The sequence below is a fragment of the Trichechus manatus genome, unplaced genomic scaffold (assembly GCF_000243295.1).
Source record: "Trichechus manatus latirostris isolate Lorelei unplaced genomic scaffold, TriManLat1.0 scaffold00048, whole genome shotgun sequence".
Classification (NCBI taxonomy): Eukaryota; Metazoa; Chordata; class Mammalia; order Sirenia; family Trichechidae; genus Trichechus; species Trichechus manatus.
In genome coordinates this window covers 13,924,796-13,952,721 of record NW_004443984.1, presented here as the reverse complement: position 1 = coordinate 13,952,721, position 27,926 = coordinate 13,924,796, and the positions used below count along the sequence as shown (strand labels likewise).

At 44.5% G+C, this 27,926-nt stretch overlaps 1 protein-coding gene across 2 annotated transcripts in view; it reads left to right on the top strand.

Moving 5' to 3' along the window:
• The first annotated feature begins 20 nt into the window (after positions 1 to 20).
• PLEKHM2 (pleckstrin homology and RUN domain containing M2) overlaps positions 21 to 27,926 on the top strand; it is a 40,285-nt gene continuing 12,379 nt past the window's right edge. The window contains exons 1-6 of one of the 2 annotated variants that reach the window (XM_004377223.2): positions 21 to 86; positions 23,968 to 24,074; positions 24,407 to 24,516; positions 25,056 to 25,155; positions 25,722 to 25,809; positions 26,723 to 26,909. In XM_004377223.2, coding sequence (XP_004377280.1) covers positions 27 to 86; positions 23,968 to 24,074; positions 24,407 to 24,516; positions 25,056 to 25,155; positions 25,722 to 25,809; positions 26,723 to 26,909 — 652 coding nt within the window. In that variant the 5' untranslated portion in view covers positions 21 to 26. The remainder of the gene's footprint in view (positions 87 to 23,967; positions 24,075 to 24,406; positions 24,517 to 25,055; positions 25,156 to 25,721; positions 25,810 to 26,722; positions 26,910 to 27,926) is intronic. The other variant, XM_023732157.1, reaches the window with a different exon arrangement.

The window sequence follows — 27,926 nt, the reverse complement described above, 5'->3', positions numbered from 1 at the left end:
AGAGGCGGCGGGGCGGCGGCGGCGCCATGGAGCCGCGGGAGGTGAAAGACCGGATCCTGGAGAACATCTCGCTGTCAGTGAAGAAGGTGAGCGCGGCCGCGGCGCCCGCCGGGGGCCTGTTCTCCGCCCCGGGCCCCAAGTCCGAGCCGGGCCCGCCCTGCCCTGGCTCCCGACCCCATCCAGCGCCCCCTCTTCCTTCCCAGTCTGTGCCCGGGGCGGGGGTCCCGCCTGTCACCGGGACTCGGGGACACCGTTCTTCCCCTCCGCGACCCTGGGGGCGAGGAGCCGCCGGAAGCCCCCGGCGGATGGAGGGGAAGCGGGGCCACTCACGTGAGCGCTGCGGCCTCTGAGCTATTTTTAAAAGAACCAAGTTAAGGTCAGCATCCTCAGCGCTTCCAAAAGCCAGGCCCAGGGCCCCTGCCTTACCGGAGAGGAGCAAGTCACCCACTAGTGCCCCCTACTCAACCAGCAGCACCTCCAGAAAAGCTCCTAGGAGGACCCAACTGTCAGCGCATCCCTGGGTGGAATGCACGGCATCCTCGGATTTCCTCCGGGTTTGCATCTCGAAGGGTGACTGACAGGATGAAGGCAGGTTGATAGGCAATGACCAGTTCTCCCAGCTCTGTGTTCTGGAGACATTGCCTTAATGTCCTGGGAAGTTCCATGAATAATCTTATTCAAGGAGGGCAGTTTCGAAGAGGCTTGTTTCAGAACTTTGAGAACCCCAAGTACCTGGGAATTGCATTTTGGATGGTGATTCATGGAACTTGGTGACACCACAGACACTTTGCTGTGTGGGGCGTGCTGCAAAAGAGATCATTTCCCCAAATCCAGGTAGCAAAGATTACCTCTCAGGGCATGGAACTGTATTTGTGATGAAGTCAGTTTATCTGAAACAATCGCATGCTAGAAGGTAGAATTCATATTCACTTACAACCAAAATGGCCAAACCAGAATTCAAAGTCGTATAAACAATGCTGAAAAAATGACTTAGAGGTGGAAAAAAGACTCATAGCTTGTATTTTACTACTTCAACGAACCAAAGTGAAAAAAATTAATTAAATCACCATTATATTTAAATAATTGTCCTTTTTCCCCACTTAAATTCCTCAAAGGTAACATAAGCAAGCAATTTTACATTTCGTATAGTTAAATGTACCTTGAAAGGAAAAGTAGATCCAAAATACTCTTCTAATAGCACAACTAAAGGTAACATTGCAGAGATCCAACAAGAGTTTTGTTTACTTAGTTTTCCTGAGTCTTGCTAATGCAATAGGATATAGTTTTTGCTTACTCAAGGAGCTCAGGATGAGCAAATACTTTGTTAAAAAGCAATATGTCTTTCATAATGGAAGAGAAAGGAAGACTGCTGATCTTTCCAGTCTAATCTGGGCTGATTGTGGCTTCAGGTAGGTCAAGTATTTTGTCTTTGGATTTCAAACAAATGTATGGAGAAAGGCCTTGGTGGAGAGGTAGCAGACATGAGCACTCTGTCCCCTGTGTAAGCACGGATCTTTTGAAGACAGACCCACGCTGTAAGTCAGGCTCTCATTTATGAAAGAGTTGTGTGTATTTGTCAAAATATTTATAATTGTGCTTGGACAAGCACATTTTATTGAGCTATAATGCAGCTCAAAAATATAATTGCACACTCGAAACTGGAAATCTATTCCTGGGTGCATTGTAACCAAAGGCATGACTAGCATCATTGTTAAGAACATGGATTCTGGAGTTTGACTGCCTGGATTGAATCCCTGCCCTGCTCATTAATAATCCTGTAACTTTGGGCAGGTTCCTTAACCTCTGCATGCCTCAGTTTCCTCATCTGTAAAGCAGGGATAACGTTAGGGTTGTTGTGACAATTACATGAAATTATGTATGTAAAGTGTTCAGCAAGATGCCTGACCCAGTTTTAGCTAAGTGGTAGGTTTTTCATTTGTGTTAGAACCAATTCCTCACTTTTACAGGGTCTGAAGATGTCTCAAGTGTCTCACCATCTAATGGTGGTTTTACAATACCATTTGAACCTGTTAGCTACTTCCTTTGTATGCTGTGTTTCAGAGAACTATGGTATAATTCTTGCATCATGAAATTCATTTGGTTTTCTGAATCAGAGTAGCTACTTCTAATGTTGTTAGGTGCCATCGAGTCGGTTCTGACTCGTAGCAACCCTATGTACAACAGAACGAAACACTGCCTGGTCCTGTGCCATCCTCAGAATCATTATGCTTGAGCCCATTGTTGCAGCCACTGTGTCAGTCCATCTTGTTGAAGGTCTTCCTCTTCTTTGCTGATCCTCTACTTTACCAAGCATGATGTCCTTCTCCAGGGACTGATCCCTCCTGATAACATGTCCAAAGTCCATGAGACAGTCTTGCCATCCTTACTTCCGAGAAACATTCTGGTTGTATTTCTTTCGAGACAGATTTGTTCATTCTTTTGGCAATCCGTGGTATACTCAATATTTTTCTCCAGCAGCACAATTCAAAGGCGTCAGTTCTTCTTCGATCTTTCTTATTCATTGTCCAGCTTTCGCATGCATATGAGGTGATTGAAAACCCCATGGCTTGGGTCAGGCGCACCTTAGTCTTCAAGATGACATCTTTGCTTTTTAACGCTTTAAAGGGGTCTTTTTCAGCAGATTTGCCCAGTGCAATGTGTTGTTTGATTTCTTGACTGCTGCTTCCACAGGTGTTGATTGTGCTTCTAATAGGAATCTGTAAATTTGGCTACAGCAGTAGGTGTTGAGAGTGTGGCGCTAGGTTTGTCCTTGAACACCAGTCTCACCTATATCTGTTATACGGCACCTTGAGAGTTGCTTTGCCTTTTTCTTCCATCCTACCACTAGTGAAATGGTCTTACTGATTCTTTCCTAAGGATGTTGCATGAAGAAAATGAGATGTATATTTCTGTGAAGAAAAATTTGTTGCGTGTTGCTGTTTGCAAAGAGTATTTTAAATGTTTTTATTGAAATATAACATACTTAACAGAAAATGTACAGATCATAAGTGTATGGCTTGATGTTTCCATCACCCAGATCAAGAAAGAACATGACCAGCATCCCAGAAGTCCCCCTGGTACTCCCTCTCAGAAATTACGTCCCCAAGGGTAACCACTATCCCCAAGCAGTATTGTTGAGCAATTTTTACACCTAGATTTGTGATGACGAACATACACTATACACCAAAGAGGTGAAATAGCTGTTGTCCCACCTGAACGCAAGGGAATCTGTGTTCTGATATGGGGATAGGCTTTTTGGGGTTTAGAGAGAATTGGAGTTTAATAGTTAACACAAATGAAAACAGTAAAAAGCAAGTTCCATTTGTTCTTGAAAGAGAGATGGCAGAAACATCCCAGGTGCAGATAATGAAGACTGTGGTTGCTGATTTGTTAGTAGTTAAAGAGAAATATCCAAGTCAAGGAGAGTGTTGGCATTTTAGATTGGCATGTGGTTCTGCTAAGTAGCATCTTCTCCAGGGGAAGGAAGGCAGTGGTTTTCATGAGAGTTTTGTTTTGTTTTTGAGGAGCTGTGAATGTCTCTTGTTCGTGTGTGCAGGATGAGCAAAGGCTCGGTGCTGTCAGAGGCAGGCTCTACCCTTCAGCAGTTTATTTATTGGCTAGGGGCAGAATAAAGAAAAATAACTAGGGCAAGGAGAAACCCCCAGAAAGGGGGGGCTCAACTGATCTTGGCAAATTAGTAGAATTCAGAGATACAGAAGAAGTGGGCATTCATGATAAGAAGAACAGCTTGAGTGTCCCTAAGGAAGTGAGGACACCCAGGTGGTTGTCTGAGAACAGTAAGGAGACAGTTCTACTTCACCAGTCTCAAGAGTGCTGAGGGTTCTGCTAGATGTAACTGGAAATGTTTTCTGTGGAAGCCGTATGATGTAGAGGATATAGCACACGTTTCAGAAGTACACAGACCTGGGTCAGCGTTTGAATCCTGGGTCATCACTGACCGTCTTGGCCCTAGGAAATTACTGGACCTCTATTAGCCTCAGCAGGAGTCACTGGGGGGCACAAATGGTTAAGCACTAGACTGCTAATCAAAAGGCTGACAGTTGGAGTCCACACAGAAGTGCCTTGGAAGAAAGGCCTGATGTTCTACTTCTGAAAAGTCAGCCATTGAAAACCCTATGGAGCACAGTTCTACTCTGACACACATGGAGTGGCCATGAGTTGGGGCGGACCCAACAGCAGCTAACAACAACATTACCCTCAGCAGTCAGAACCTACTCATAGAGTTATAATGAAATTAAATTACATAAGATAATTTAATAATTTAAAGCACTTAGCACAATGACTAGCACATGCCAGACCAAACAAACCAAGCCCACTGCCATAGAGTTGCTTCTGACTTATAGCAACCCCACAGGGTTTCCGAGGCTGTAAATGTCTGTGGAAGCAGACTGCCACATCTTTCTCCCGTGGAGCCGCTGGTGGTTTCGAACCACCAGCCTTTCGGTTAGCAGTCGATTGCTTTAACCACTGCGTCCCCAGAGCTCCTAGTAAGGCTAAATAAAATGTTAGCTGCTAATATTATTACTTGCAAATGCCTTTGTGAACTCTGTAGTTTACTGTTGTGCAGTTTTCAAGTTAAAATCTTTTTTTTTAAATTGTGGTGAAACATATACACCAAAACATCTGCCAACACAACTTCCACGTTTACAGCTCAGTACATTTTTCATGTTGTGCCACCATTATCTCTATCCTCATCCAAAACGTTCCATGGCCATTAACATAAACTCAACGCCTCCCCCACAACAAAAACTCCCCCTCCTCCCACCCCTGGTAACCATTAATAATCTTTGATTTCTGTATATTTGCTTATTTCATATAAGTGAGATCATAAAGTAGTTGACCTTTTGCGACTGACTTATTTCACTCAACGTAATGTTTTCAAGGTTCATCCATGTTGTGGCATGCGTCAGAACTTCATTTCTCTTTACAGCTGCATAATATTCCACTGTGTGTATGTACCACATTTTGTTTGTCCATTCATCTGTTGATGGACATTTCGGTTGTTTCCACCTTCTGGGTATTGTGAAAAGTACTGCAGTGAACATTGGTGTACAGATTTCTGTTTTTGCTCCTGCCTTCACTGCTTCTGGGCAAGTTAAAATCTTTTATTACACTTTTCTGTTTCTTCAAGCTCAAGGTTTGGCAAATTTTTTCTTGAAAGGCCATATAGTAAATATTTTCAGCTTTGTGGGCCATACAGTCTCTGTTGCAACTACTCAGTTCTGCTCTTGTAGCTCAGAAGCAACCATAGACAATCCATAAACTTATGGGTATGGCTGTGTTCCAATAAACCTTTATTTACAAAAACAGGTAGCAGGCTGGATTCAGCCCACAGGCATGGTTTGCTGACCCTGTTATTCTCTTTGACTCAAACCCTTGTCTCACAGGAATATATCAGTCTCAGAGGATAACTATAGCAAGGGACAAGTATATATGTGTGTGTGTGTGTACACAAAAAGTCCTCGCCAGAGTAGACTTGTGATCACTTTCAGAGAAGTTGGTGTGACCACTCTTACAGTTAACCAACTCTCTACTGTAACTGTATTTTTGCCCATCATATCAGGCCTGTGGAATGAATGTGGACACTAGTAAATTCAATCAAGTGTCCATGTATTCATTTATTAAAAAATATTTACTGAGCATTTGCTAAATGTCGGTACTGTTCTAGGCACTAGGGATGTAGTAGCGAATGAGGCAAATAAGGACCATAAATTAGTAGACAATTAAAAAGATGATTTCAAATCATGCTAAGTGTTATAAAGATGTTAGGCAGGATAATGTGATCAAGAATGGGCGGGGAAGTTTGCTTGGGAGGAGGTGGTCAGGGAAGACTTCCCAAGGAGGCAACCTTGTGTCTAGCAAAGAACACTGACCAGATAACAATGAAAAATCATTCTAAAAAAATAAGTAGTTGTTTTTAAAAACACACAAATAGTTCAGAAATGTATAGAATAAAAAGTAAGAGCCCTCTGTCCTCCCTCTCCTCTGCCTCAATTCCACTCCCCTTAAGTAGGGTAAGGAGTCCCTGGGTGGTGCTAGAGGTTAATGTGCTTGGCTGCTATCCAAAAGGTTAGAGGTTCAAGTCCACCCAGAGGCCCCTTGAAAGAAAGGCCTGGCGATCTACTTTAAAAATCATCCATTGAAAACCCTTTGGAGCACAGTCACCATGAGTTGAGGTCAGCTCTACCACAACTGGTAAGTAGGGTGTCTTGGTCATCTAGTGCTGCTACAACAGAAATACCACAGTGGGTGGCTTTAACAAAATGAAATTTATTTTCTCACAGTTTAGAAGGCTAGAAGTCTGAATTTAGGGTGCTGGCTCTAGGGGAAGGCTTTCTCTCTGTTAGCTCTGGGGGAAGGTCCTTGTCTCTTCACCTGCTATTCCTCGGTGATCTTCATGTGGCGTGACATCTTTCCTTATCTCTGCTTCTTGGTTACTTGTTTAATCTCTTTTATATCTCAGAAGAGATTGACTTAAGACACACCCTGCACTGTTTCATTAACATAATAAAGAAAACCCATTCCCAAATGGGATTATAACCACAGGTATAGGGGTTAGGATTAACAACACATATTTTTGGGAGACACAGTTCAGTCCATAACATAGTGTGGATCAATTTTAATAAAATAAACCCTCCCTCAGTGAATACCCTAGGCATTGACAGACTTCTGTCCCCTAGGTCGCTCACCCACCCTGGTCTGGGCAGTCATTTACTGCCTGGAGTTTAGGCTGTGAGTGAGGTTCTATTTCCGGCCAGGCTCACTGTGCTGAGCCGGAACCTCCCAGTCTGGGATCTACTGATGCTGTGAATGAGCTGCAGCTGTTAAATAAAGTTCCACCCAGCTGGTTAGTGCAGCTGAAAAGCCCCTCTCAGGTGGCGGCCTTGTTCCTGTTTTTCCTACAGATAGGTTAGATCTGCCAGTACATTAAAAATTAGCTGGGCAGCTGATTTCTGTACAAGGCCTGGTAGATATATGTGAGAATTGTATTGACCGTTTGGCTTAGAGCAATAGTTTTTTCTCTCTGGCTTCTAGTGCTGAAAATCCCTAATGACCTGAATCACCAGAGCAAAGATCTACAGAAAATAATATCTACACACACATTTTATAGATGGAAGTACTAAGTATCCATCTTCCTTCCTCTTGTCTGTTCCTCTCCTGCCTGTGTCCTAGTGTTGGCATTAGAGGCAGTAGCTGTTTCTCTGTTCCATTCCTCGCTTTCACAGAACAGAGGCTGTCTAGAAAGGTCCCTAAAGGAGCCCTGGTGGTTCAGTGGTTAAGTACTCACTGCTAACCAAAAAATTGGTGGTTCGAACCCACCATCTGCTCTGCGGGAGAAAGATATGGCATTCTGCTCCTGTAAAGATCACAGTCTAGGAAACTCTATGGGGCGGTTCTACTCTGTCCTGTATGGTCACTGTGAGTTGGAATTGACTTGACAGCAACAGGTTAAGTAAGTTTTCTGGGTGATGCAAACGGTTTGTGCTCAGCTACTAACCGAAAGTTTGGCAGTTTGAACCCCATCAGTGGTACTGCTTAAGAAAGGCCTAGCGATCTGCTACTTTAAAGATAACAGCCAAGAAAACCTTATGGAGCTAGTTCTAGTCTATAACACATAGGGTTACTAGGAGTCAGAATCGACTCGAGAGCAACAGGTTTGGTTTTTTGGTTTAGCGAGGTTTGGGAGGGACCTGAAGGCCCTGACCAGGAGCCACATAAGTGCGCACAGCGGGCTCCTGACCCTGTGAGTAACTCCACGCAGGCCCAAGGTAGAGAAGTGGTAAGTGCTTTTTCTGCGACCTGCCTGTTCAGTTTTAAGATACGGGTTCTCCTTTTACTAAGTGATTCTCTAGCATCAGGTTTCTGTTTGAAGCTTTGTGACATTGTGGTCCTTTCATCCCATTGCAGCCCACCCTGGGCTCTCTCTTTCTCCCTGGCTTGGCCCAAGCACATCCAGATTGAAAGGCCCTTTTGATGATTGGAGGCCAGGCAGAAAGCTCACTGCACCTGGGGCTAAATATGAACAGGTCACCATCTGGCAGCACCCGGCTCCCTGTTCACATGGGGTGGACTACAGCTGACTTTCTGTTCACAGCAACTGTTAACACTCCAGAGTTTCAGATGGAGCCATGTGAGTTCCTTCCGTTCCCTCTCAAAACTCATCTAGTTGGATCCTAGTGTGGAAAGATATTCCCAGCAAGATTGAAAATCTGCTGCTAACTGAAAAAAATGTTAGGCCTGGAAACCACTGTTGAGCAAGGGGCGGAGGGGTCAAGATGCACTTTAATGTGGAAAGAAAGGAGCTGGTATCTGAGTGTGAATGTTGTGTGAGAGGTAGGTTGGCATTTGTAGGTGCCGTGGGGTTCCAGACTGGGCCATTCTTCCCTTTCTTGTTTACAATGCTCATCCCGGCCGTCAGGATTCACCGTCATGGCAAGAGCTTGTCGCTGCTGCAGCTGGCACTGCCCTGCATCCAAGGAAAGCAGTGGATCTCTTCTCTCTTACGATAAAAAAGCTCTCCAGGTGGTATCACTGCTGATGAAGCACATGTCTCAGCTTGGGATCTGGAACTCTGCAGTACAGTAATCTAGTGAAGTGACCAGCTCTGGGTTCAGAGCTCTCCTCCTCAAGAGTCTAACCAGCCAGCAGGGCTGTGTGCTTTGTGTGGACTTTCATTTCCAGCCCTGTCCTCCTCCTTATTGCGGCTTGCTCAAAGTGCGAACGTCCCAGAACTTCCATTTGAGGCAGGAGAATAAGGAAGACTTCTGGGAGAGTCCATTCGGCTGGACCTGAAACTTTGGTCATGGATCTGTTGGTTATTGTCACCACCAGGGCCCTGAGAAGGTCCCCCTCTTGTCAGCCAGACAGCTGGCTCTGCAACATAGACTTTCTCCCTGATTGTATATATTTGTAATTCATCTTTTCCCACTGTGCTTATACATATTTACAAACATTACAGAAATACATAAGGAAGAAAGTATTAGTTGCCTGTAATCCCCACTCTCTCCCCCCAGGATAACTGTATTTAAGAGTTGGAACTAACAGATTCTGAGAAACCCAGTCATGTGTGAGAACAAGGAAGAGACTAATGCAGACTGTTGAAATCCACAGAAGTCTCCAAACTGAATCTTAGTGAGTAGTCAACCTTCTCTCTTCACACTTCCCCCCAAAGTTCTTTCTTTTTAGTGTTCACAGACTTCTGAGTTACATAGTGTCCAAACACACTGAGAGGAAGGGGAGTAATAAAACCTAAGATTCCATTTCTCCAGCACCTTCTGTGGGCCAGCACTGTGCTGGGCACACGTACACACATTCCCTCAGTCAGGATGGCTCCTGATCTGATTTCATACATGAGGAAAATGAGGTTCAGAGAAGTAACTTGCCCAAGGTTACAGAGCTTGTAAGGGGGCAGACCTAGGATTTAAACCATGTTTCTAGCTCTTGCTCTTTCCATTTCTCTATGCCCTGTCTTATCTCCAGGATGTCTGTGTGAAATTTATAACAGATAATATGTTCCCATGAGTCCTCCGTAAAACCACCCAGTCATTTAACAGATATTTGTTGAATGACTATTATGTGCACTTCTAGTCACTAGGAATCAGCAGTGAACAAAACTTACCAGGCTTCTGTCCTAGAGGCTTACATTCTAGAAGAGACAGACATTAAACAAATTGGAATATTGTTGTTGTTAGGTACTGTTGAGTCGGTTCCAACTCATAGCGACCTTATTTACAACAGAACGAAACACTGGCCGGTCCTGCGCCATCCTCACAATCGTTGTTATGCTTGAGCCCATTGTTGCAGCCACTGTGTCAGTACATCTTGTTCAGGGTCTTCCTCTTTTTCGCTGACCCTCTACTTTACCAAGCAGATGTCCTTCTCCAGGGACTGGTCCCTCCTGATAACATGTCCAAAGCACATGAGACGAAGTCTTGCTGTCCTTGCTTCTGACGAACATTCTGTCTGTACTTCTTCCAAGACAGATTTGTTTGTTCTTCTGCAGTCCATGGTATATTCAGTATTTTTTGCCAACACCATAATTCAAAGGCGTCAATTCTTCTTCAGTCTTCCTTATTCAGTGTTCAGCTTTCGCATGCGTATGAGGTGATTGAAAACACCATAGCTTTGGTCAGGCACACCTTAGTCCTTAAAGTGACATCTTTGCTTTTTAACACTTTCAGGAGGTCTTTTGCAGCAGATTTGCCCAATGCAATGTGTCGTTTGATTTCTTGACTGCTGCTTCCATGAGCGTTGATGGTGGATCCAAAACCCCCATTGTCATCGAGTTGATTCTGGCTCATAGCAGCCCTATAGGACACAGTAGAACTGCCCCATAGGGTTTCCAAGACTGTCTTTCCTGCTTGTGGATCCAAATAAAACGAAATCCTTGACAACTTCAAAATTGCAATAGGATAGGCCTATATTCCAAGCCCTCTCAAATGTCCTTCAGTGACCATGTGGATTTGTAATCCATGAGGTTCTCATCATGCTTCCTAACCCTGAATTTAATTGCAGCCTTAAAGTATTTGCTGTGTTGTATAGGCCTTGAATGGAGGCAAGGGTCCTTCCAGGGTTCTCCCAACCTAACACTGTGAAGTAGACAGTGGCTTGATGACTGTTTTTCCTTAATAACAAACTGATTGTCTGGGTGGAGGAGGCACTCATGAGATCATGTTGTAGGTATAGCAGATGAAAAGGGAAGTGAAAAATGAACACAGAACCAGGAAAAGCTTCCATGCTTTGAATTTGGTTAAAATGAGGCTTTGAAAAACCCCCTCCCTCCTCCTGCCAGTGCCAGTGGGGAGTGCTCAGAAAGCAGAGTGCAGGGTTTCTGCCTGAATTGAGTAGAATCGTGTATGCTGTATTTTCTTTTAGGCCGTTGGCTGGCTTCTGGGTCTCTGGTGTTTGCCTAGGGAGCTCTTGGCAGAGCCTCTTACCATTTTTCTCCCTTCTTTGAAAGGAGCCCTTGGTCCCTCCCTAAGAGGTCAAGTTCTATGCTGAGTTCAGAGGCAGATCATAGTTCCTTGAGGCTTGGACACTCCCCTTGCAGGAAGAAGAAGCATTTTTGGGAACTGTGAGCTCTCAAATGATGCAAGAGGTCTGTGCCCAGCTAGGCCAAGTCCCCTTCAGTTGTCACTGTTTCTACACCCCAGAGAAAGCAAAGAAAGATGAAATCCATGGATAATTCAGCCACCTACTGCTACTGGCAGATCTTTTATCAGAGCTGCCAATAAAACAGAGAGCCTGACATTTCTCCCACAAAGGGGCTAATGAGCAGTGATTTGGGAAGTGGGGAAAGACAGCTTATAATTGCAGGCTGTATTTAATGGCAAATGAATGGTTAAGGAGCATTAATTTCATCAAACTTGCTTAAAGAAAAATGGAGGCGCGCGTGTAAGCACACAGTGGACCCTTTATGAGGCCTCTACACGTGGGGGTGCAGTTAGTCCAAGGATCCCGCCCAGCTGGACACAAGCCCTTCCTGAGCAGGGGCATTGGCCAGCCCACTGGATGGTGTTTTCCATACCTGCCAAGAAACCAGGCTGACTGTTTCTGAATCACAGGATGCCTGACTGCTTCTGGTGTAGGGATGATTACTGGGTTCTCTAGTTCTGAAATCTTTTCCCGGCTAAGGTGGGGTGGGATCTTAGGCTAGAGATTTTTAAATTAGAAGAGTAAATCAGAAGCATTGCAGTTGCCTGGGGCTGGTGGAACAGCTGGCTCCCAGCAGCCAAAGCCTCTGTTGATACCCTCAGGATGTCTAAGAAGGAAGTGCCTAGGATATTCCTGACATTGGCCCCCAACTCCTCCTACAGGAGCCCATCAGTAAAGGCCCCTTACTGGTCTGCCTTCCTCAGGAAGACATCGGCAGGCCCACTCCCCGGGTAGTTACAGCAGGTGCCCCCAACTGTTGCTTTGTTCCCAGGTGTAATGGAAGCAGAAGGAGCACCAAAAACCAAAAGACCAAACCTACTGTCGTTGAGTCGATCCTGACTCATAATGACTCAATAGGACAGAGGAGAACTGCCCCATAGGGTTTCCAAGGCTGCAAATCTTTATGGAGGCAGACTGCCACATCTTTCTCTCTTGATCTTTCTCTCTGTGCTGTCTGAGCAAACCTGGCCAAGACTCTGAGCCAAGTGGAAGGGCCACTGGGAAAGCCAGGAGACGCAAGGGTGCCTTCACCTCCCTGGGCCCCAGTTTCCTGGCCTATAAACTGAGAGTTCTGGCTACGTGATGATTTTTTTCTGAGTTTTTGGCACATTTAGTAGTCAGAATTTCTCTCACCACTAACCTGTCTCATGATAACCTCTCTCACGCTCTCTCTCTCCCCTCACACACCCTCCTGCACAGGGCGTTCTTACTGAATGGGAGGCACCCAGGAAGCTCTGCTTCCTGGATAAGTGGTTTCTAAGGATTCTTCTGCTTTTTAGATTCTGAAACCTTCCTCAGCTCTGGCCAGCACCCAGCCTTATCTTAGATTCCAGCTGGAGATTCTCTACAGAAATGCTGTTGGCAGTTGCCTTCCATTCCTTGGATCATGTAAAACAGGCATTATTGTTCTTAACAGGCTTTGCTGGGAATGAAAAAACTCCAACCTGCCTACCTTATTTACTTATTTGTTTGTTTATTCTTGAGGGCATGGATGGTAAGCACTTGCCTCTCCCTTCATATCTGTGCTTGAAGCCAGTACAGATTGCTGATGCAGGATCAGAGTGGGGAAGTTGTCCGGGTGGCCTCCTTGAAGGGACACCAGGTAGTCTAACCACACCAACCCTTCTCCAGCTGTCACACTGATATGGATGAGCCTCTTAGGGTCTCCTCGCCAGGGGAGTCTGATATCAAGGTCTGGGACGCCCACCTCCAAAGTGGATGAATGATATCACATGACTTGAGCTCGCCTCTCCTCTGAGGGTATGACTGGGAAAGAAGAATGGATGTCTGTGAGGACCAGAGGGGTTGTTTGACTAACTGGTAGCCACACTGGGGAGAGAATTCCAAAACACAAGGTAGGCAGCACCCTCTCACTTTCCACAAGACTAGTCCCTGACTGCAGTGCCCCGTGCAGCATCATCAAGTGAGGGGCAGCCTCATGGATGTGGTCCTTAGAGGGTCCCTAGGAGTATCTGGGTGGTACAAATGGTTAAGTGCTCAGCTTCTAACCAAAAGATTGGCAGTTGGAACCCCCACAGAGACACCTTGGAAGGAAGGCCTGGCTATCTGCTTCCAAAAGGTCACAGCCTTGAAAACCCTATAGATCACAGGTCTACCCTACAACACATGGGGTTGCCACAAGTAGGAACTGATTCAAGGGCAACTGGTATAGTATGGTGTAGAGGGTCTCTGCAGCTCAGCCTGGCTCAGTCTGAGTCGGGATCACTTAACCATGGCCACAGTTGATTTAATTTTTAAAAGAGGTGATGAGGTGAGGTGGCAGCCCCCCCTCCCTTCAGTTGGAGCCTTTTTTGCTTTTGTATTTACACCTCCTAGACCTGGGCTGCTGAGGCCCAAACATTCTGTCATCTAAGTATATTTGGTCTCTGTGGAGCCAGTAGGGAGGCTGCTGTTACCTGGCGACCTCCTCCCAGGGCAGCAGAAGAGAGATGCGCATCAGGTGGCACCAGGCCGGTTTCTCCTGCACAGGTCTGTGTGTGCCTGTGTGTGTGGTGAATACGGACAGAGCAGGTGCAGCAGGGGGCCGTGCGTACACCCCTGAGGTGTTAGTAGGGATTTTCGATCTATCTTGTATAGTCTATATAATTGTAAATATAGAAGTGGTGCCCCTCCCCTCCCCTGCACCTCCACCCCCTTTCCAGTATAGCCTGTGAGTCAGTAGCAGATTTAGAATCCAGATCGCCCATGTATTGGGCTGGGCAGTGGCACAACCGCTTTTTGATCCTGATTGACCAGGGGAAGGAAAGGAGGGAGTGCGTCTTACTTTCATTTGACCATTTATAATCTTTCATGGCTACCTTTGAGTTACCTATTAGGGACCACTTCTGGAAGGAAGGATTTCTTGGTGCCAGCCAGTCCTAGGACTTGTTTTGTGGTTGCGTGTCTCTAAGAGAGAGACGAGGCAGAGAGGGCTGGGCTATGGCAGCTTGGAACAGAGAGTGGGACTGGCCTTAATTTAAATGCTCTGAGTCAGGCATTTCTTGGCCTGCTGGAGTGTGCCACCCACATTTCCCTGCAGCCACGGGGTCTGGCGCAGTCTCGTGATGGCCCGTCTTCCCAGAGCGCTCAGCAGGGAGCACTGCCGGCTGGCTTTGAGACACCCGGGCTCTTCCTGGCCCTGGTGCCTGAACGCACCCAAGGAACAGGAGCAGGGAAAGAGGAGCAGCTTAGCAAATCCAGGGTTGGTCTGTGAACACACCTTGGGGACAGAGGCCTCTTAGTTAATGGACTTTAGAGAAACCACCGCATGCGAAAGCCTGACAGTGAATAAGGAAGCCCTAAGAAGAGTTGATGCCTTTGAATTATGGTATTGGTGAAGAATACTGAATATACCATGGACTGCCAAAAGAATGAACAAATCTGTCTTCGAAGAAGTACAGCCAGAATGCTTCTTAGAAGTGAGGATGGCGAGACTTTGTCTCATGTACTTTGGGTATGCTATCAGGAGGGACCAGTCCCTGGAGAAGGACATCATGCTTGATAAAGCAGAGGGTAAGCAAAAAAGAGGAACACCCTCAACGAGGTGGATTGACACAATGGCTGCAACAATGGACTCAAACATAGCAACGATTGTGAGGATGGTGCAGGACCGGGCAGTGTTTCATTCTGTTGTACAGAGGGTCTCTATAAGTCAGAATCGACTCAATGGTACCACCAACAACAACAACAGAGAAACCACAGCTTTAAAAAAAAAAAAATCACTTTAAGTTTTGATCCCTCTCTTCATTCTCTACTGACCTTGCTTATTTTTTAAATTTTCTTCTGACGAGAGCTTCTTCATCTTGCCACAGCCAAGCATACCCTCCCACCTGCATCTGTGCTCCTGGGCCTCCCTCCTGAGCTCCCATCTGTGAGCAGCCCTCCCCTGGGCAGCAGGTCCCGTCCAGTCTTTCCTGCTCCAGGACTTTACTCCACCCCATTTCCTGCCCCAGTTTTTGGCAAATAAATTTTCTGTATTTACTGTCCTGTCTTTCCTTTCTTCCTTTTTTCTTCTTCTTTTTCCCTCTCTCTTCCTTAACCAAAAATAGAATAACTTCTGTAATGAAGCCCAGTTCAGCTCTTATTGTCTCACGGCATGTTTTGTGTCGTCTATGCCCCATCCACTCCCCTGCTTATTTTATTTTTTAACTTTTTTTTTTTTTTGTGGTAAAAATACATATAACATAAAATTTGCCTTTTTAACTAGTTTATAAATACAATTCAGTGGCATTAATTACATTGACAATGTTGTGCAACCATCACTGTTATCTATTTCCAAAAATTTTTCATCACCCCAAACAGAAACTGTACCCATTAAGCAATAATGCCACATTCCCTCCTCCTCCCAGCCCCTGTTAACCTCTAATGTACTTTCTATCTCTGTGATTTGCCTATTCTAGATATTTCATGTAAGTGGAATCATATAATATTTGTCCCTTTATGTCTGGCTTATTTCACTTAGCATGATGTTTTCAAGGTTTATCCATGTTGTAGCATGTATCAGGACTTCATTCCTTTTTATGACTGAAAAATATTGTATTGTATGGATAGACCACGTTTTGTTTATCTGCTCATCAGTTGATGGATCCTTGGATTGTTTCCACCTTTTGGCTGTTGTGAATAATGCTGCTATGAACATTTGTGTACAAGTATCTGTTTGAGTCCCTGCTTTCAGTTCTTTTAGATATATACCTAGGTCCCTGCTTATTTTGAAGAAGTTCCCAGACATCCATAAATATTTCACTGTGTATTTCTAAAAGATGAGGATTCTCTTTCATACAACCTCACTACTACTATCACAGCTTGAAAAATTAATTGTAATTAATTTTTCCTTAATATCGTCAAATATCTACTAAGTTTTCAAGGTTCCAATTGCCTCATAAATGTCATTTAAAACAAATTCCTTGTTTGTTTGAATCAAGATCCAAATAAGCTCCTACTCCTTTAACGCACTCCCGTTAGGCTTTCGTCCCTACCTCTTCACCAGAATTGCTTTCATCAATGTTTCCAGCACCTCCAACATCTTTAAGTCCTTGTCTAACTTGACCCTGATGAATGATCATTCCCTTCCTTTGAAAGCTTTCTCCCCTTGGCTTCTAGAGCACATGCTGTCCTCGGTTTCTGCCCTCCTCACTGGCTGTGCCTGCTCAGTCTAAAGCAGTGATTCTCAGCCCTGGCTGCACATTAGAATTACCAGGGAAGCATTAAAAAACAAACAAACACAATCAAGTATACAAGACCAAATGGGCAACACGTGCCCAAAAGCAAAGACAAGAAGGCAATGATAGGGAAGCTGGACGAATGGACACTGGGAACCTGGGTTGGAAAGGAGGAGAGTGCTGACACATTGTGGGTACTGCAACCAATGTCACAAAACAATTTGTGTATAAATTTTTGAATGAGAAACTAATTTGTGCTGTGAACTTTTACCTAAAACCAAAACCCATTGCCATCGAGTCAATTCCGACTCATAGCGACCCTATAGGACAGAGTAGAACTGCCCCTGAGGCACAATTAAAAAAAAAAAAATTTCTAATTCCTGGGCCCCACAAGGAATGAACAGTTCTGATTTAGTTGGTCTGGGAAAGGACCTGGGCATTGTTGTTTTTCTTAAGTTCCCCCAAGTGATTCTGTTGTGCAGCTTCGAGAAGAATCACTGATCTAAAATCTAAAATCATACTAGAAGGGGACTTAAATAGAGTATAATCTTTTGTGTCACATTGTTCATTCAGGGATCTTGAACCCAAGTTTTTTTATATTATTATTATTTGTTTATTGTAGTTTAAGTGAAAGTTTACATTTCAAGTTAGTCTCTTATACAGAAATTTATACATACATTGTTATGTGACCCTAATTGCTCTCCCTGTACTGTGATAGCATGCTCCTCCTTTGCATGCCTGATTTCCCACGTCCATTCAACCAGTTCCTAACCCTCTCTGCCTTCTAATCTCACCTCCGGACAGAAGCTGCCCATTTAGTCTCATGTATCTACTTGAACTAAGAAGCACACTCTTCACGGGTATCACTTTATGTCCCACAGTCCAGTCCAATCTTTGTCTGAAGAGTTGGCCTCGGAAATTGTTTTAGTTCTGGGCTGATAGAGAATCCCGGGGTCATGCTTTCCGGGGTTCCTCCAGTCACGGACCATTAAGTCTGGTCTTTTTACTAGAATTTGAGTTGAACCCAGTTTTGATGAAAAGACCTAGATGTAAAATCTGGCTGTGTCCCTTACGAGCTCTGTGACTTACTTTATGGGGTTGCCGTGATGATTACATAGTGTGTGAAACGTGTGTCATCATCATCATCATAACTGCTACCATTTACTAAGTGTTTACGATGTGCCAGCTACTTTGAGAAATACTGTATAAGCATGATGTAAACCCTCACAACAACCTGAAGGAGGGTGCTATTACTAAGGCCATTTTACAGATGAGGAAACCGAGTTTAGAGAAGGTTAAGTAACTTGCCCAAAGTCACACAGTGATCGTCAGAGTCAGCATTCAAATCCAAGTTGTCTGACTCCAGAATCCACACTCTTAACCACTGTCCGCCCTCTTAGTGCACATAATAAGCACACAATAAATGGTGACTGTAATTATAGCTGGTTTTAGCTCCACCAACAGATATTGTGTGTAACTGAAGAGTAATTTGGCATAAAAGATGGTAATTGTGCTTCCAGGCTGAGTTATATTTGTTATACTCATTCCATTAATTTTGTTGTTCAGGAGTCCTCATTTCTTCCATGTTTACTTCCTTCCCACTCTGCCCAAATCCGTTCTTTCAGGGTCTACAGATCTTACTGGTGCAGTAAATGGTTACCTGGCTACTGTCTCACTGTGACTATAGGAGCGTACCTCTGCCATTTATTTACTTTTATGTCATGTTTTGCTGGCCAACTCGCAAAATATGAGCTCAAGCTGTTGACATAGCTTCTAAAGTTCTTCCATCATTGATTCATAGACATTCTCCTTGTCCTTCCTGTTCCTCTCAAGAACTGTGCTGGTTTGTAGCATTGACACAAGATCTCCATGTCCCCTGAGATGATGGAACAATGTGTCAACCTGCTGTAAAGAGTGGTTAAAGAATAGGCTTTGCAACCACCTCCGAGTGAACTAGTGAACAGAATATTAGTTATTGCCAGCAGAGTACATCATTGTGTCTTCTTTCACCTAAACTTATGTTTAGCTAAGTGCTGTGTCACTGGTTTGTCCAAGAATATGGTTCATTTTTGTTAATAATATCAGCTAATATTTATTGAGCACTTGCTCTGTATCAGGCTCTGCACTAAGCCTTTTGCATCATTAGTTCATTTGATCTCCAAACCAGCACTGTCCAATAGAACTTTCTGCAATTATGGAAAATATTCTATATCTGCACTATAGCTATTAAGCGCTTGAAATGTGGCTAGCGCAACTGAAGAATTGAATTTTTAATTTAATTTTAATTAAATACCCACATTTAAATAGCTACTGTATTGGACAGTTCAGCTCTAACCAGTCTTTGTTAACCGATTTTGCAGAAGAGAAAAAAATGAGAGCTAGTGGGTTAAGTAATTTACCAGAGGTGCTCAACTCCATAGTACCAGAGCTAGGATTTGATCCCATGCCTCCTGGCTCTAGAGCCCTCACTCTAACCACCTTGTTATACTCTATTTATATTGTACTTTTTGCAGAAATTGTTTCATGGTTACAGATTGTTCCTTAACAGATAATATTATGTATATGTATGCAACTCACCTTGAAATAAATGTTCAAGACGTACAGAAAAAAAGCTGTAAAACTTACCAAAGGATATGCAAGAAGACCTGAATAAATGGAAAGAAATTCATGTTCCTGGATGAGAAGACTGAATATTACAAACATATTTCTTCCCAATATAATCTCTGGATTATAATTCTACTCCAAATCCCAAAGGGAATTGTAATGAAATTTGATTTTAAAAGAATATGCCAGAATAGTTAAAAACAGTTATGGAAAAGAATAGTTGGGGATAAGGTGAACTTGTTGCCCCATATGTTGCCCCATATTGAATAAAATGAAAATAATTGGTTGTACAACATGATTAATGTAATTGATATCACTAAGCTATACACCTGAAAAAGGTTGAACTGACAAATGTTGTGTTACATATATATGTATTACAGCAACAACAAAAAGCAGCTGCTCATACTGCTTATATATAATCGAACACTTCATGGGATTTGTTTTCTTGGTTCAGAGGTTTAGGATCATGGTTTCATGGGACATCCTAGTCAATTGGCCTAATATTGTTTTTAGTGTTTCTGTTCTACCTCCTAGTTCATTGTGTAGTGCTTGGGGTTTCAAAAGCTGTGAGTGGCCATGTAAGGTACAATAGTTGATCACTAGTCTCCTGGAGCAGCAGAGGAAGGAGAGTCAGGAATCAGAGAAGGATGTCCAATTGCCTCCATGAGCAACTGCCTCCCTTGCCATGAGACCTGAACTAGACAGTGCCTGGGTACGGTTACTGAACATTTTGATCAAAAGTTTTATAGAGGAATCCTAATCAAAAAGCGGGAAAATGTGGACAGAATTTCAAATTCTCATGGAATCCAGACTTTCTGGAGCCATTAAGGCTGGATGACCCCTGCCACCACCCACAAAAATATTATCCTGAGGAAATCTTTAAACCTTAAACTGAAACTATCCCCCGAAGTCATTTTTAAACCAAACAGTAGTTTAGCTTAATTAGTAAAGTGCATTTGCCTTGAGTATTATGCTCTTTTAAGGAATTTTCTATATATGATCAGTTGACAACAGTGACTTGAAAGGTTAGATGAGAAGCTTAGGGGGCAGTGAGTTTATGTTAATGGTGGTGAAATACTGTGGAAAAGAATATCGAGAAAGGTGGCACAAATTGAAGAATGTAACCAACGTCACTGAATTGTACATGTAGAAATTGTTGAATTGGTGTATGTTTTGTTGTATATATTTTCACCAAAAATTTTTTTAAAAGGAAAAAAAAGAAGAAAGAAAATAATTAAAAGTGGGAGACTGGCATAGAAATAGGCAATAGACCAATAGAACAAAGATATCTAGAAAGTAGTGGTATATTAAATCTTAAATCAGTAGGGGAGAGGCTAGACTGTTAATAAGTATGAGGAAAACAGGTTATCCATCCAGAAAATAATAAAACTGAATCCTTATGTCATATATAAACATTAAAAAAAAAAAAATCCTAAAACTATTAAAAAAAAAAGAAAGGTTACTTTTGTGATCTTAGACTGGGAAAAATGAGAAGCTATGAAGGAAAAGATTGACAGATTTGACCACATAAAAATAAAAATTTCTGAATAGGAAAAAAACCCCATAAGCAAAGTTTAAAGGTCAGCTGACACTGGGGAAAACTGATAACACATGGCAACAAATAAGGTTAAATCCTTAACAAACAAAGAGCAGCAACAAATCAATAAGAAAAAGACAAGCACACAGTATAGGGAGAGCAATTAGGGTCACGTAACAATGTATGTATAAATTTTTGTATGAGAGACTAACTTGAATTGTAAACTTTCACTTAAAGTACAACAATAAAATTTAAAAAAAGTTCCTGGAGAAGAGTGAGGAGGAAATTAGTATTTCTGAGCTCCCACTAAGTGCCAGGCTGGTCTAAGTTCTTTAAATACATTTTTCCTGTTGTAAATACTGGTTATTGTTAACAGTTATATTTCCTAAAACACTTAGTCCAATACCTAGTATAATAATAGATGCCTGTTAACTCTGTGGAGTCCCTCTGTGCACAAATCGTTAAATGCTCATCTACTGACCAACAAGTTTGTGGCACCAAGCTAACCAGAGGCACCTCGGAAGGAAGGTCTGGTGATCTACTTCCAAAATGTCGCAGCCACTGAAAACCTTATGAAGCGCAGTTCAACTCTGAAACGTAGGGTCTCCACAAGTCAGAATCAACTTGATGGCAACTGGTTGCTTGGTTGGTTAACTATATCACTGAACGGTCATCAGAGTATTTCTTTCTTAAATAAATTTTGATCTAAGTTAAAAAAAAAAAAGAAAAGACAAGCAGCCAGTGGAAGATTGGGCCCGGTTATGAGTAGACATCTCACAGAAGAAGTACAAATGGCTAATAAAGATGTTCGACTGCACTAGTAATCGGAGAAATACAGCTTAAAACTATTAGGTACTATTTTTTACCAATCAAATTGGCAAGAATTAGACTAATTATACCCAGGGTGGTGGGACCGTAAATTGATCTAACATTTTAGATGGGTAAATGTTAGGGCCCAGCCCCATTGTAAATGTGCATGTCCTTCAACTCAGCAGTTCTTCTAAGCACTTATCCTATAGAAATAGCCACACAGGAATGTATGGATGTCCATTACAATGATGTGTAATATCAAGAAAATGGATACAATATAAATGTTTAACAAGAGGGGAATGGTTAAAGCATGGTGCATTCATATTTTAGAATATGATTTCAGTGTTTAAAAGGACACAGTAGATCTATATGTAATGATATGGAAATATACGCTTGACATGCTGTTGTTGAGTTAAGAAAAGGCAAGTTTCAGAATAATGAGTATAGCACGATCCCATTTTACTTTTCTATAAAAAGTATGTGTCCGAGTGAACAGGAAGGGTTGGGAGGGTATGCTCCAAGCTGTTGACAGTGGAGTATAGGGGAGCAGGAGGTTTTTATACTTGATGCATACTTTATCGTTGCTTGAAATTTTACAATCAGCAAATGTGGTTTTCAGACTTCTTTTTTTTTTTTTTTTTTTTAAGAGTATCTTGGCCTATAGGGTCGCTATGAGTTGAAATCAACTCGACACCAATGGGTTTGGTTTTTTGTTTTTGTTTTGGCTGGCCTAAGAAAGGGCCTAGGTTCCAGCCATGGCTCCATTGCTTAGCTAAAAAATTGTAGTGAGGGGCTTAACCCCTCTTGGCCTTAGCCACCTTCTCTGTTTATGAGTGAATGAATGCATGGATGCTTTTCTGTTTTTCAGTAGTTTGGGGTACGGCTACTTTTATCATCAAGAAAAAGAATAAGCCTCTTCGTTGCCTTTTTAATGAGTTAACTGGACTAGATCTCTAAGGACCCTTCAAGCTCTAGCATCTGTCTAAGATTGATCTCAAATGTACTTTGATTTTAAAATTAAAAAAAAAAAAGCTTGGCATTGATGTTGTAGTTCTTAATACTGAAGTGTGTGAGAATGCCTTTGGTCACTGCTGAGAGGGAATTGTGCAAATTGGTAGGCTCACTGCTCATTCCTTTCTGGAAACCTTTACTCTTGGTGCTCTGACTCGCCCGCCTCTCGGGAGGAAGAGCAAACCCCACAGGACTGAGGTCTCTCCCCGGCTGGCTAGCAGGGCTGCTGGGCTTTGCTTTGGGCCCCAGAGAAGAAAGGCTATTTTTGTTGTGGGTGCTGCTGAATGGTTGGCTTCTCTCCAGGAGCATGTGCTTGTTGGTGTGGTTGATGGATCTTGCCTCCTGCTGCCCTCCTACCCCTGCTTCCAGCCCCAAGAGCTTAGACCTGAGAGCAGTGTACTGACGTCTGTGCTCTTTTCTCATGCCCTACTCCCTTCTGACGTTGGAAGGGCAACAGCAGACAAAAATATAGCCTACATGCTGGAGGAACCTTGGAAAGCATGGCCCCTGGATTCTCTATCAGCCCAGAACTAAAACAGTTTCCGAGGCCAACTCTTCAGACAGGGTTTGGACTGGACTGTGGGACATAAAGTGATACTTGTGAGGAGTGTGCCTCTTAGCTCAAGTAGGTACAAGAGACCAAAGGGGCGGCTTCTGTCCAGAGGTGAGATGGGAAGGTAGAGAGGGTTAGGAGCTGGTTGAATGGTTATGGAGAATCAGGGGTGGAAAGGAGGAGTGTGCTGTCACAGAATGGGGTGAGCAATTAGGGTCACATAACAATGTATGTATAAAATTTTGTATGGGAGACTAACTTGAAATGTAAACTTCCTTTAAAGTACAACAACAACAACAAAAAAAAAGAATATAGCCTACATGAAGTTGGAGACTTTTCTCCTAAGGCTTTACTTGAAAGTCGCCCCTGCCTCCTTAACTGCAGTGGCAGAGAACTCAGTCTAAGTATCTGGGCTTTCTTCACCTTAATTAGGCTAATAGAGCTGCCTTTTCCTCCACCAGCCTTAGGGTGTTTACTCTGTGCTGCAGTTCATCTCACTTACCGTCCAAATCACCTTTTATTAGCCCAGCCTGGGAATAATGTCCTTCTTGGTGTAGGGCTTGACATGAGCCTGGCATGCACCCAGATCCATATCTGGCCTTGCCAGGATCCTCAGGCAAACCCGATATCCTATGTCAGCTGCTGGCAAGAAGGCTGTGGGAGCAGGTGGCCCAGTCCATCAGCCCTTAGCATGTGCAAAGGGGCCGCTCAATTGTGTTGCACAACTCTGGGATGGGGGACACTCACACTGGGCACCAGGGGGTGCCACTGATATAGGCAGCAGTGTATGTAGTATCGTCTGGAGTTGTGGGGCCCTGGCCCCAAGTCTGGTGCCACCTGAGACCTACACACGGACTGTGAACTGTATGGCATCAAGTTGTTGCCATGCAAAGCTCTTACTGAGTGCTTCTTGGGGATTGGGCCACAAGGACACAGCCTTTGCCTTCTGGAGCCTCCAATAAGCAGCTGGTACAGGGCAGTTCAAGGTAAACTTCTCGACACGTCATCACAGACATGTGATTTGACTGTGGTTTTCCCAGCTACCTTGATTTCAGAACTTCTGTAGCCCTCCTATTCATCCATTTCTAATTTGTGGTGCTTTTTTTTTTTTTTTCCAGCTGCAGAGCTACTTTGCTGCCTGTGAGGATGAGACCCCAGCCATCCGGAACCACGATAAGGTTCTGCAGCGTCTATGTGAGCACTTGGACCACGCCCTGCTCTATGGGTAAGGTGGAGATAGTTTCTAGAGAGGATGGTAGGGCACAATAGAGTGGCCGCCAGAGATAAATCCCTAGCCTTGTCCACCTTTTATTTCATCTTTCCATTGGCAGAAAGGGATTTGTCTCACTCAAATGGACCGCAGGCTCTCTGTAGGTATACCAGTAAATAGTCTCTGGGCAGGTATAAATGATTGGGAAGAGAATCAGTAACAAATGAAAGTGTGGTCTGAAGGTATGGTGGTTGCCTGTGGGATCTGGAAGTACCTTGGACCAATGTCCTGCACCTTCCTGCTGTGGCCCCCTTTGGGTCATAGCAGCTCCTGTCCTATTTTCTCAGACTGCAAGACCTCTCATCTGGCTACTGGGTGCTTGTGGTGCATTTCACCCGGAGGGAGGCCATCAAACAGATCGAGGTGCTGCAGCATGTGGCCACCAACCTGGGGCGCAGTGAGTAGCTGCAGGGGGTCGCTGGGGATGGGAGCAGCTCTGGGCTTGGGTTTGGTGTCAGGGTCAGCCCTGGGAGCCTGATAGCCTGTAGTGTCCAGTGGCATTGGGGTGTCAAAATGCCAGCACCCTCTTCTCCCTGTATATGAGAGCTTGGTGCATTAGTGATGGGGTAGAGGGGAGCCAGAGATGGTAAAGAGAGCTGGACTCTATCGAATTCCAGCCCGAGCACATGATGAAGCCTCCCATTTCTCCCTGAGCTGGGATGAATGCCACCCTGCAGGATCTGTGAGGACTCCTTGTACTTCTCAACCCGTCTGAAGTTTTCAATCTGCCCTCTTTATCAGAATTTCCTGGCCAACTGCAGGCTGGGGTCTGGCTGAGAAAATAAAGATTCAGGGGTTGTGGTACTTCACCAAGTGAGAAGGCTGCTGGAGTCCTTGGTCCCCTCGCCCTCTCTTTTTTTCCTTTTTGCCCTTGCTTGGCAAAAAAGCCAGCACCCTGATGACCTTCCTTCTGGTTACTCTGCCCTTTGTTTGCAGGCCGGGCCTGGCTGTACCTGGCCCTCAATGAGAACTCACTGGAGAGCTACCTGCGGCTATTCCAGGAGAACCTGGGCCTGCTGCATAAGTACTATGTCAGGTGAGTGCCCAGAACAGGCTGTCTTACGTAGCTTAGAGCTCCCTTAGAGTCTCATCCCAGAGACTTGTTGCATGCATATCTCACAGTGTGTCCCATCAGTGGCCCAGACTGGGCTTGCATGCTGAGGACATGTCAGCAATGGCCAAAAACCTATTGAAACCTTACCAACCAGTATGACACCTTTTGCCGGAAGTACTGATGTTTCCCCTAGGCTCTGTGTAGCAGTTGGTGCTCTCTCTGTGCAGTCCTCTAACCAGGCCTCAGACCAGTCTAGAATGCACACATCCCCTTTGGCACAGACTTTCCTGGGGTTGCTGTAGGAGCAGAGTATTTATAGCAGCCACTGTGAGCCTGGTGAGCCTTATGCTACAGGCTCCATGTCTGAACACACTGACATGCAGCTCTGCACCCAGTGGGAGAATACCGGAAGGGGGTGGGTAAAGACTGTATGGGGCTGGGTGCAGTCCAGGACTGGGGGTATCACGTGTCAAATTTCAACATGCTGAGGTTGGACCAAGCTGGTAACCAGACCCAGAACTGCCATCGTCCCTCCTCGTGTCTCGCAGGAATGCCCTGGTTTGCAGCCATGATCACCTGACTCTCTTCCTGACCTTGGTGTCTGGGCTGGAGTTCATTCGGTTCGACCTGGATCTGGTGAGACACCACAGCTGCTGCTTGTGAGAGGAGGAGGAGAGGGCAGTGTGGGTGGGCAGACTCATTTTTTAAGTTCCTCTCGAGGAGCCTCTTGAGTATAACTGAGCAGGAGCAAGGCCCTGTTTGCCCTGGTCGGGGAACGGTTTCAGGGTCTGAACAGTAGAAGTGAATGAAGGATGGTGATTCTCTTTGGCTTATTTTTGGCCAGAATTCCTGGCTCCAGGTGGCTTCTTTCTGTTTCTTTATCCCAACTGGGAGAAAAGCCACATTGCCTGGAGCATTTGAGCACTGAAGTATTCACCTTCATGTTGAGTGTTAGAGGGGACAAGGTGTTCATTCCTGTGCTTACTGGGATTCTGGCAGGTATTATTGGCTCCGTACTTCCCAGTTGACATGCTCTCGGCCACCATCTTCAGACTGTCAGGTCCCTCACCACCATGCACTGTAGAATGTGACTTTGGCCCAGAAAGAGCTAAAGAGGCTCCATAGGCCTCTCAGACTCAAGCTCGTCAAGACAGATGCAGCTGCCCCAGCCTAATAAATCAACTCCTTGGTCCCTACCCCAACAACATAGACTAAAGAAGAAATTTGGCTAGTGGTAACTAAAGAAAATGAGTGACTCTAATAATAAAAGATTGAGGAGGTGTCAGAGGGCATAGCTTATAGTTGGGTTCTGATAGTTCTAGCATCTCTATCAGCCTGAAGACCACAACTTTAAAAGCCAGAGCCATTCAAATTACTCTTTTTAGCAGCTTATTTCAGAATTTCCTACCTTAAGCTCATTGATATCCCAAAGAGAAAATAGCACAGGAGGTATGACCCGGGCATCCGTGGCTCCCAATCATGGAGTCTGCTGTCTGCGGAAGACCACCTGGGGCCTCCCACCAGTATCCCTTTCCCACTCTTTCCTCAGGATGCCCCTTACTTGGACCTGGCCCCCTACATGCCTGACTACTATAAACCTCAGTACCTGCTGGACTTTGAAGACTGCCTTCCTAGCTCAGTCCATGGGTCGGACAGCCTGTCCATCAACTCCTTCAACTCCATCACATCCACCAACCTGGAGTGGGACGACAGTGCGATTGCCCCATCTAGTGAGGGTAAGTGGGCCCAGGGGCAGAGAGGAGCCGGGCCTCTGCTGTGAAGCTGATTCTGGAGCTGCCTGGTTTGGTCAGGTGATGGCTTTCTTTGCTTGTTTTGGTTTGATGGTTGAAACTTTAAATTAAACAGGGGTGGCCATTTCCCTGGTCTTCATTCCCTCAGAGTCCTTGTGGTGGCTAAAAAACTGATTCTGGGGACAAATAGCCAAAATGATATTTTATGGATGTTAAACCCTTTTCCAGGGCAGTGGTGGTTCAGAAGTAGAATTCTTGCCTTTCGAGTGGGAGACCCAGCTTCAATTCCTGGACAGTGCACTTCATGTGCACCCACCACCTATCTGTCGGTGGAGGCTTGCGTGTTGCTATGATACTGACTGGACTTCAGTGGAGTTTCCAGACTAAGACAACTCAGAAGGAAGGCCTGACTATCTGTTTCTGAAAATCAGCCAGTGAAAACCCTATGGAGCATAATAGTCTGGTCCTGTTGTGCATGGGGCAGCCATGAGTCAGAGGGCTGACTGGATGGCAGCTACCAACAACAGAGCCTTTTCCAGAAGGTTGTGGTCATATACCCAGGGGCAGTTTTCTGAGCAAGAAGCGATTGGCAATGTGTAGGGATGAGTGTTGCCTGCTTTGGGGAGGTTGTCCTACCCTAGATTCTAGGCAGAAAGAGGCTAAGCAACCCCGAGAAGGAGAAGACAGAGCCAGGCAGGTCAAAAGTTTAGGGAAAAACTTGCCACAATTTCTCATCTGTCTGTCCAATTTCTCAGTCCCTTCTACACCTGTTAACGTGTTAGAGGTGATGGCACCTGAAAAAGAATGTTATCAAGTCTATAGCTCATTGTGTTGGGTTGACCAAACCACTTATTGGAACAAGCTGGTTTCTTTCAAACCTTAGGCCTCGTGTTCATTTATAAAACTGGCTGCTTCCTCACCTTCATCCCACATGGGAAAGCAGACCTCATCATCTACTTCACCTAGCCTCACCTCCGGGTTCAGCCCCCAGAGCTCCCTAGA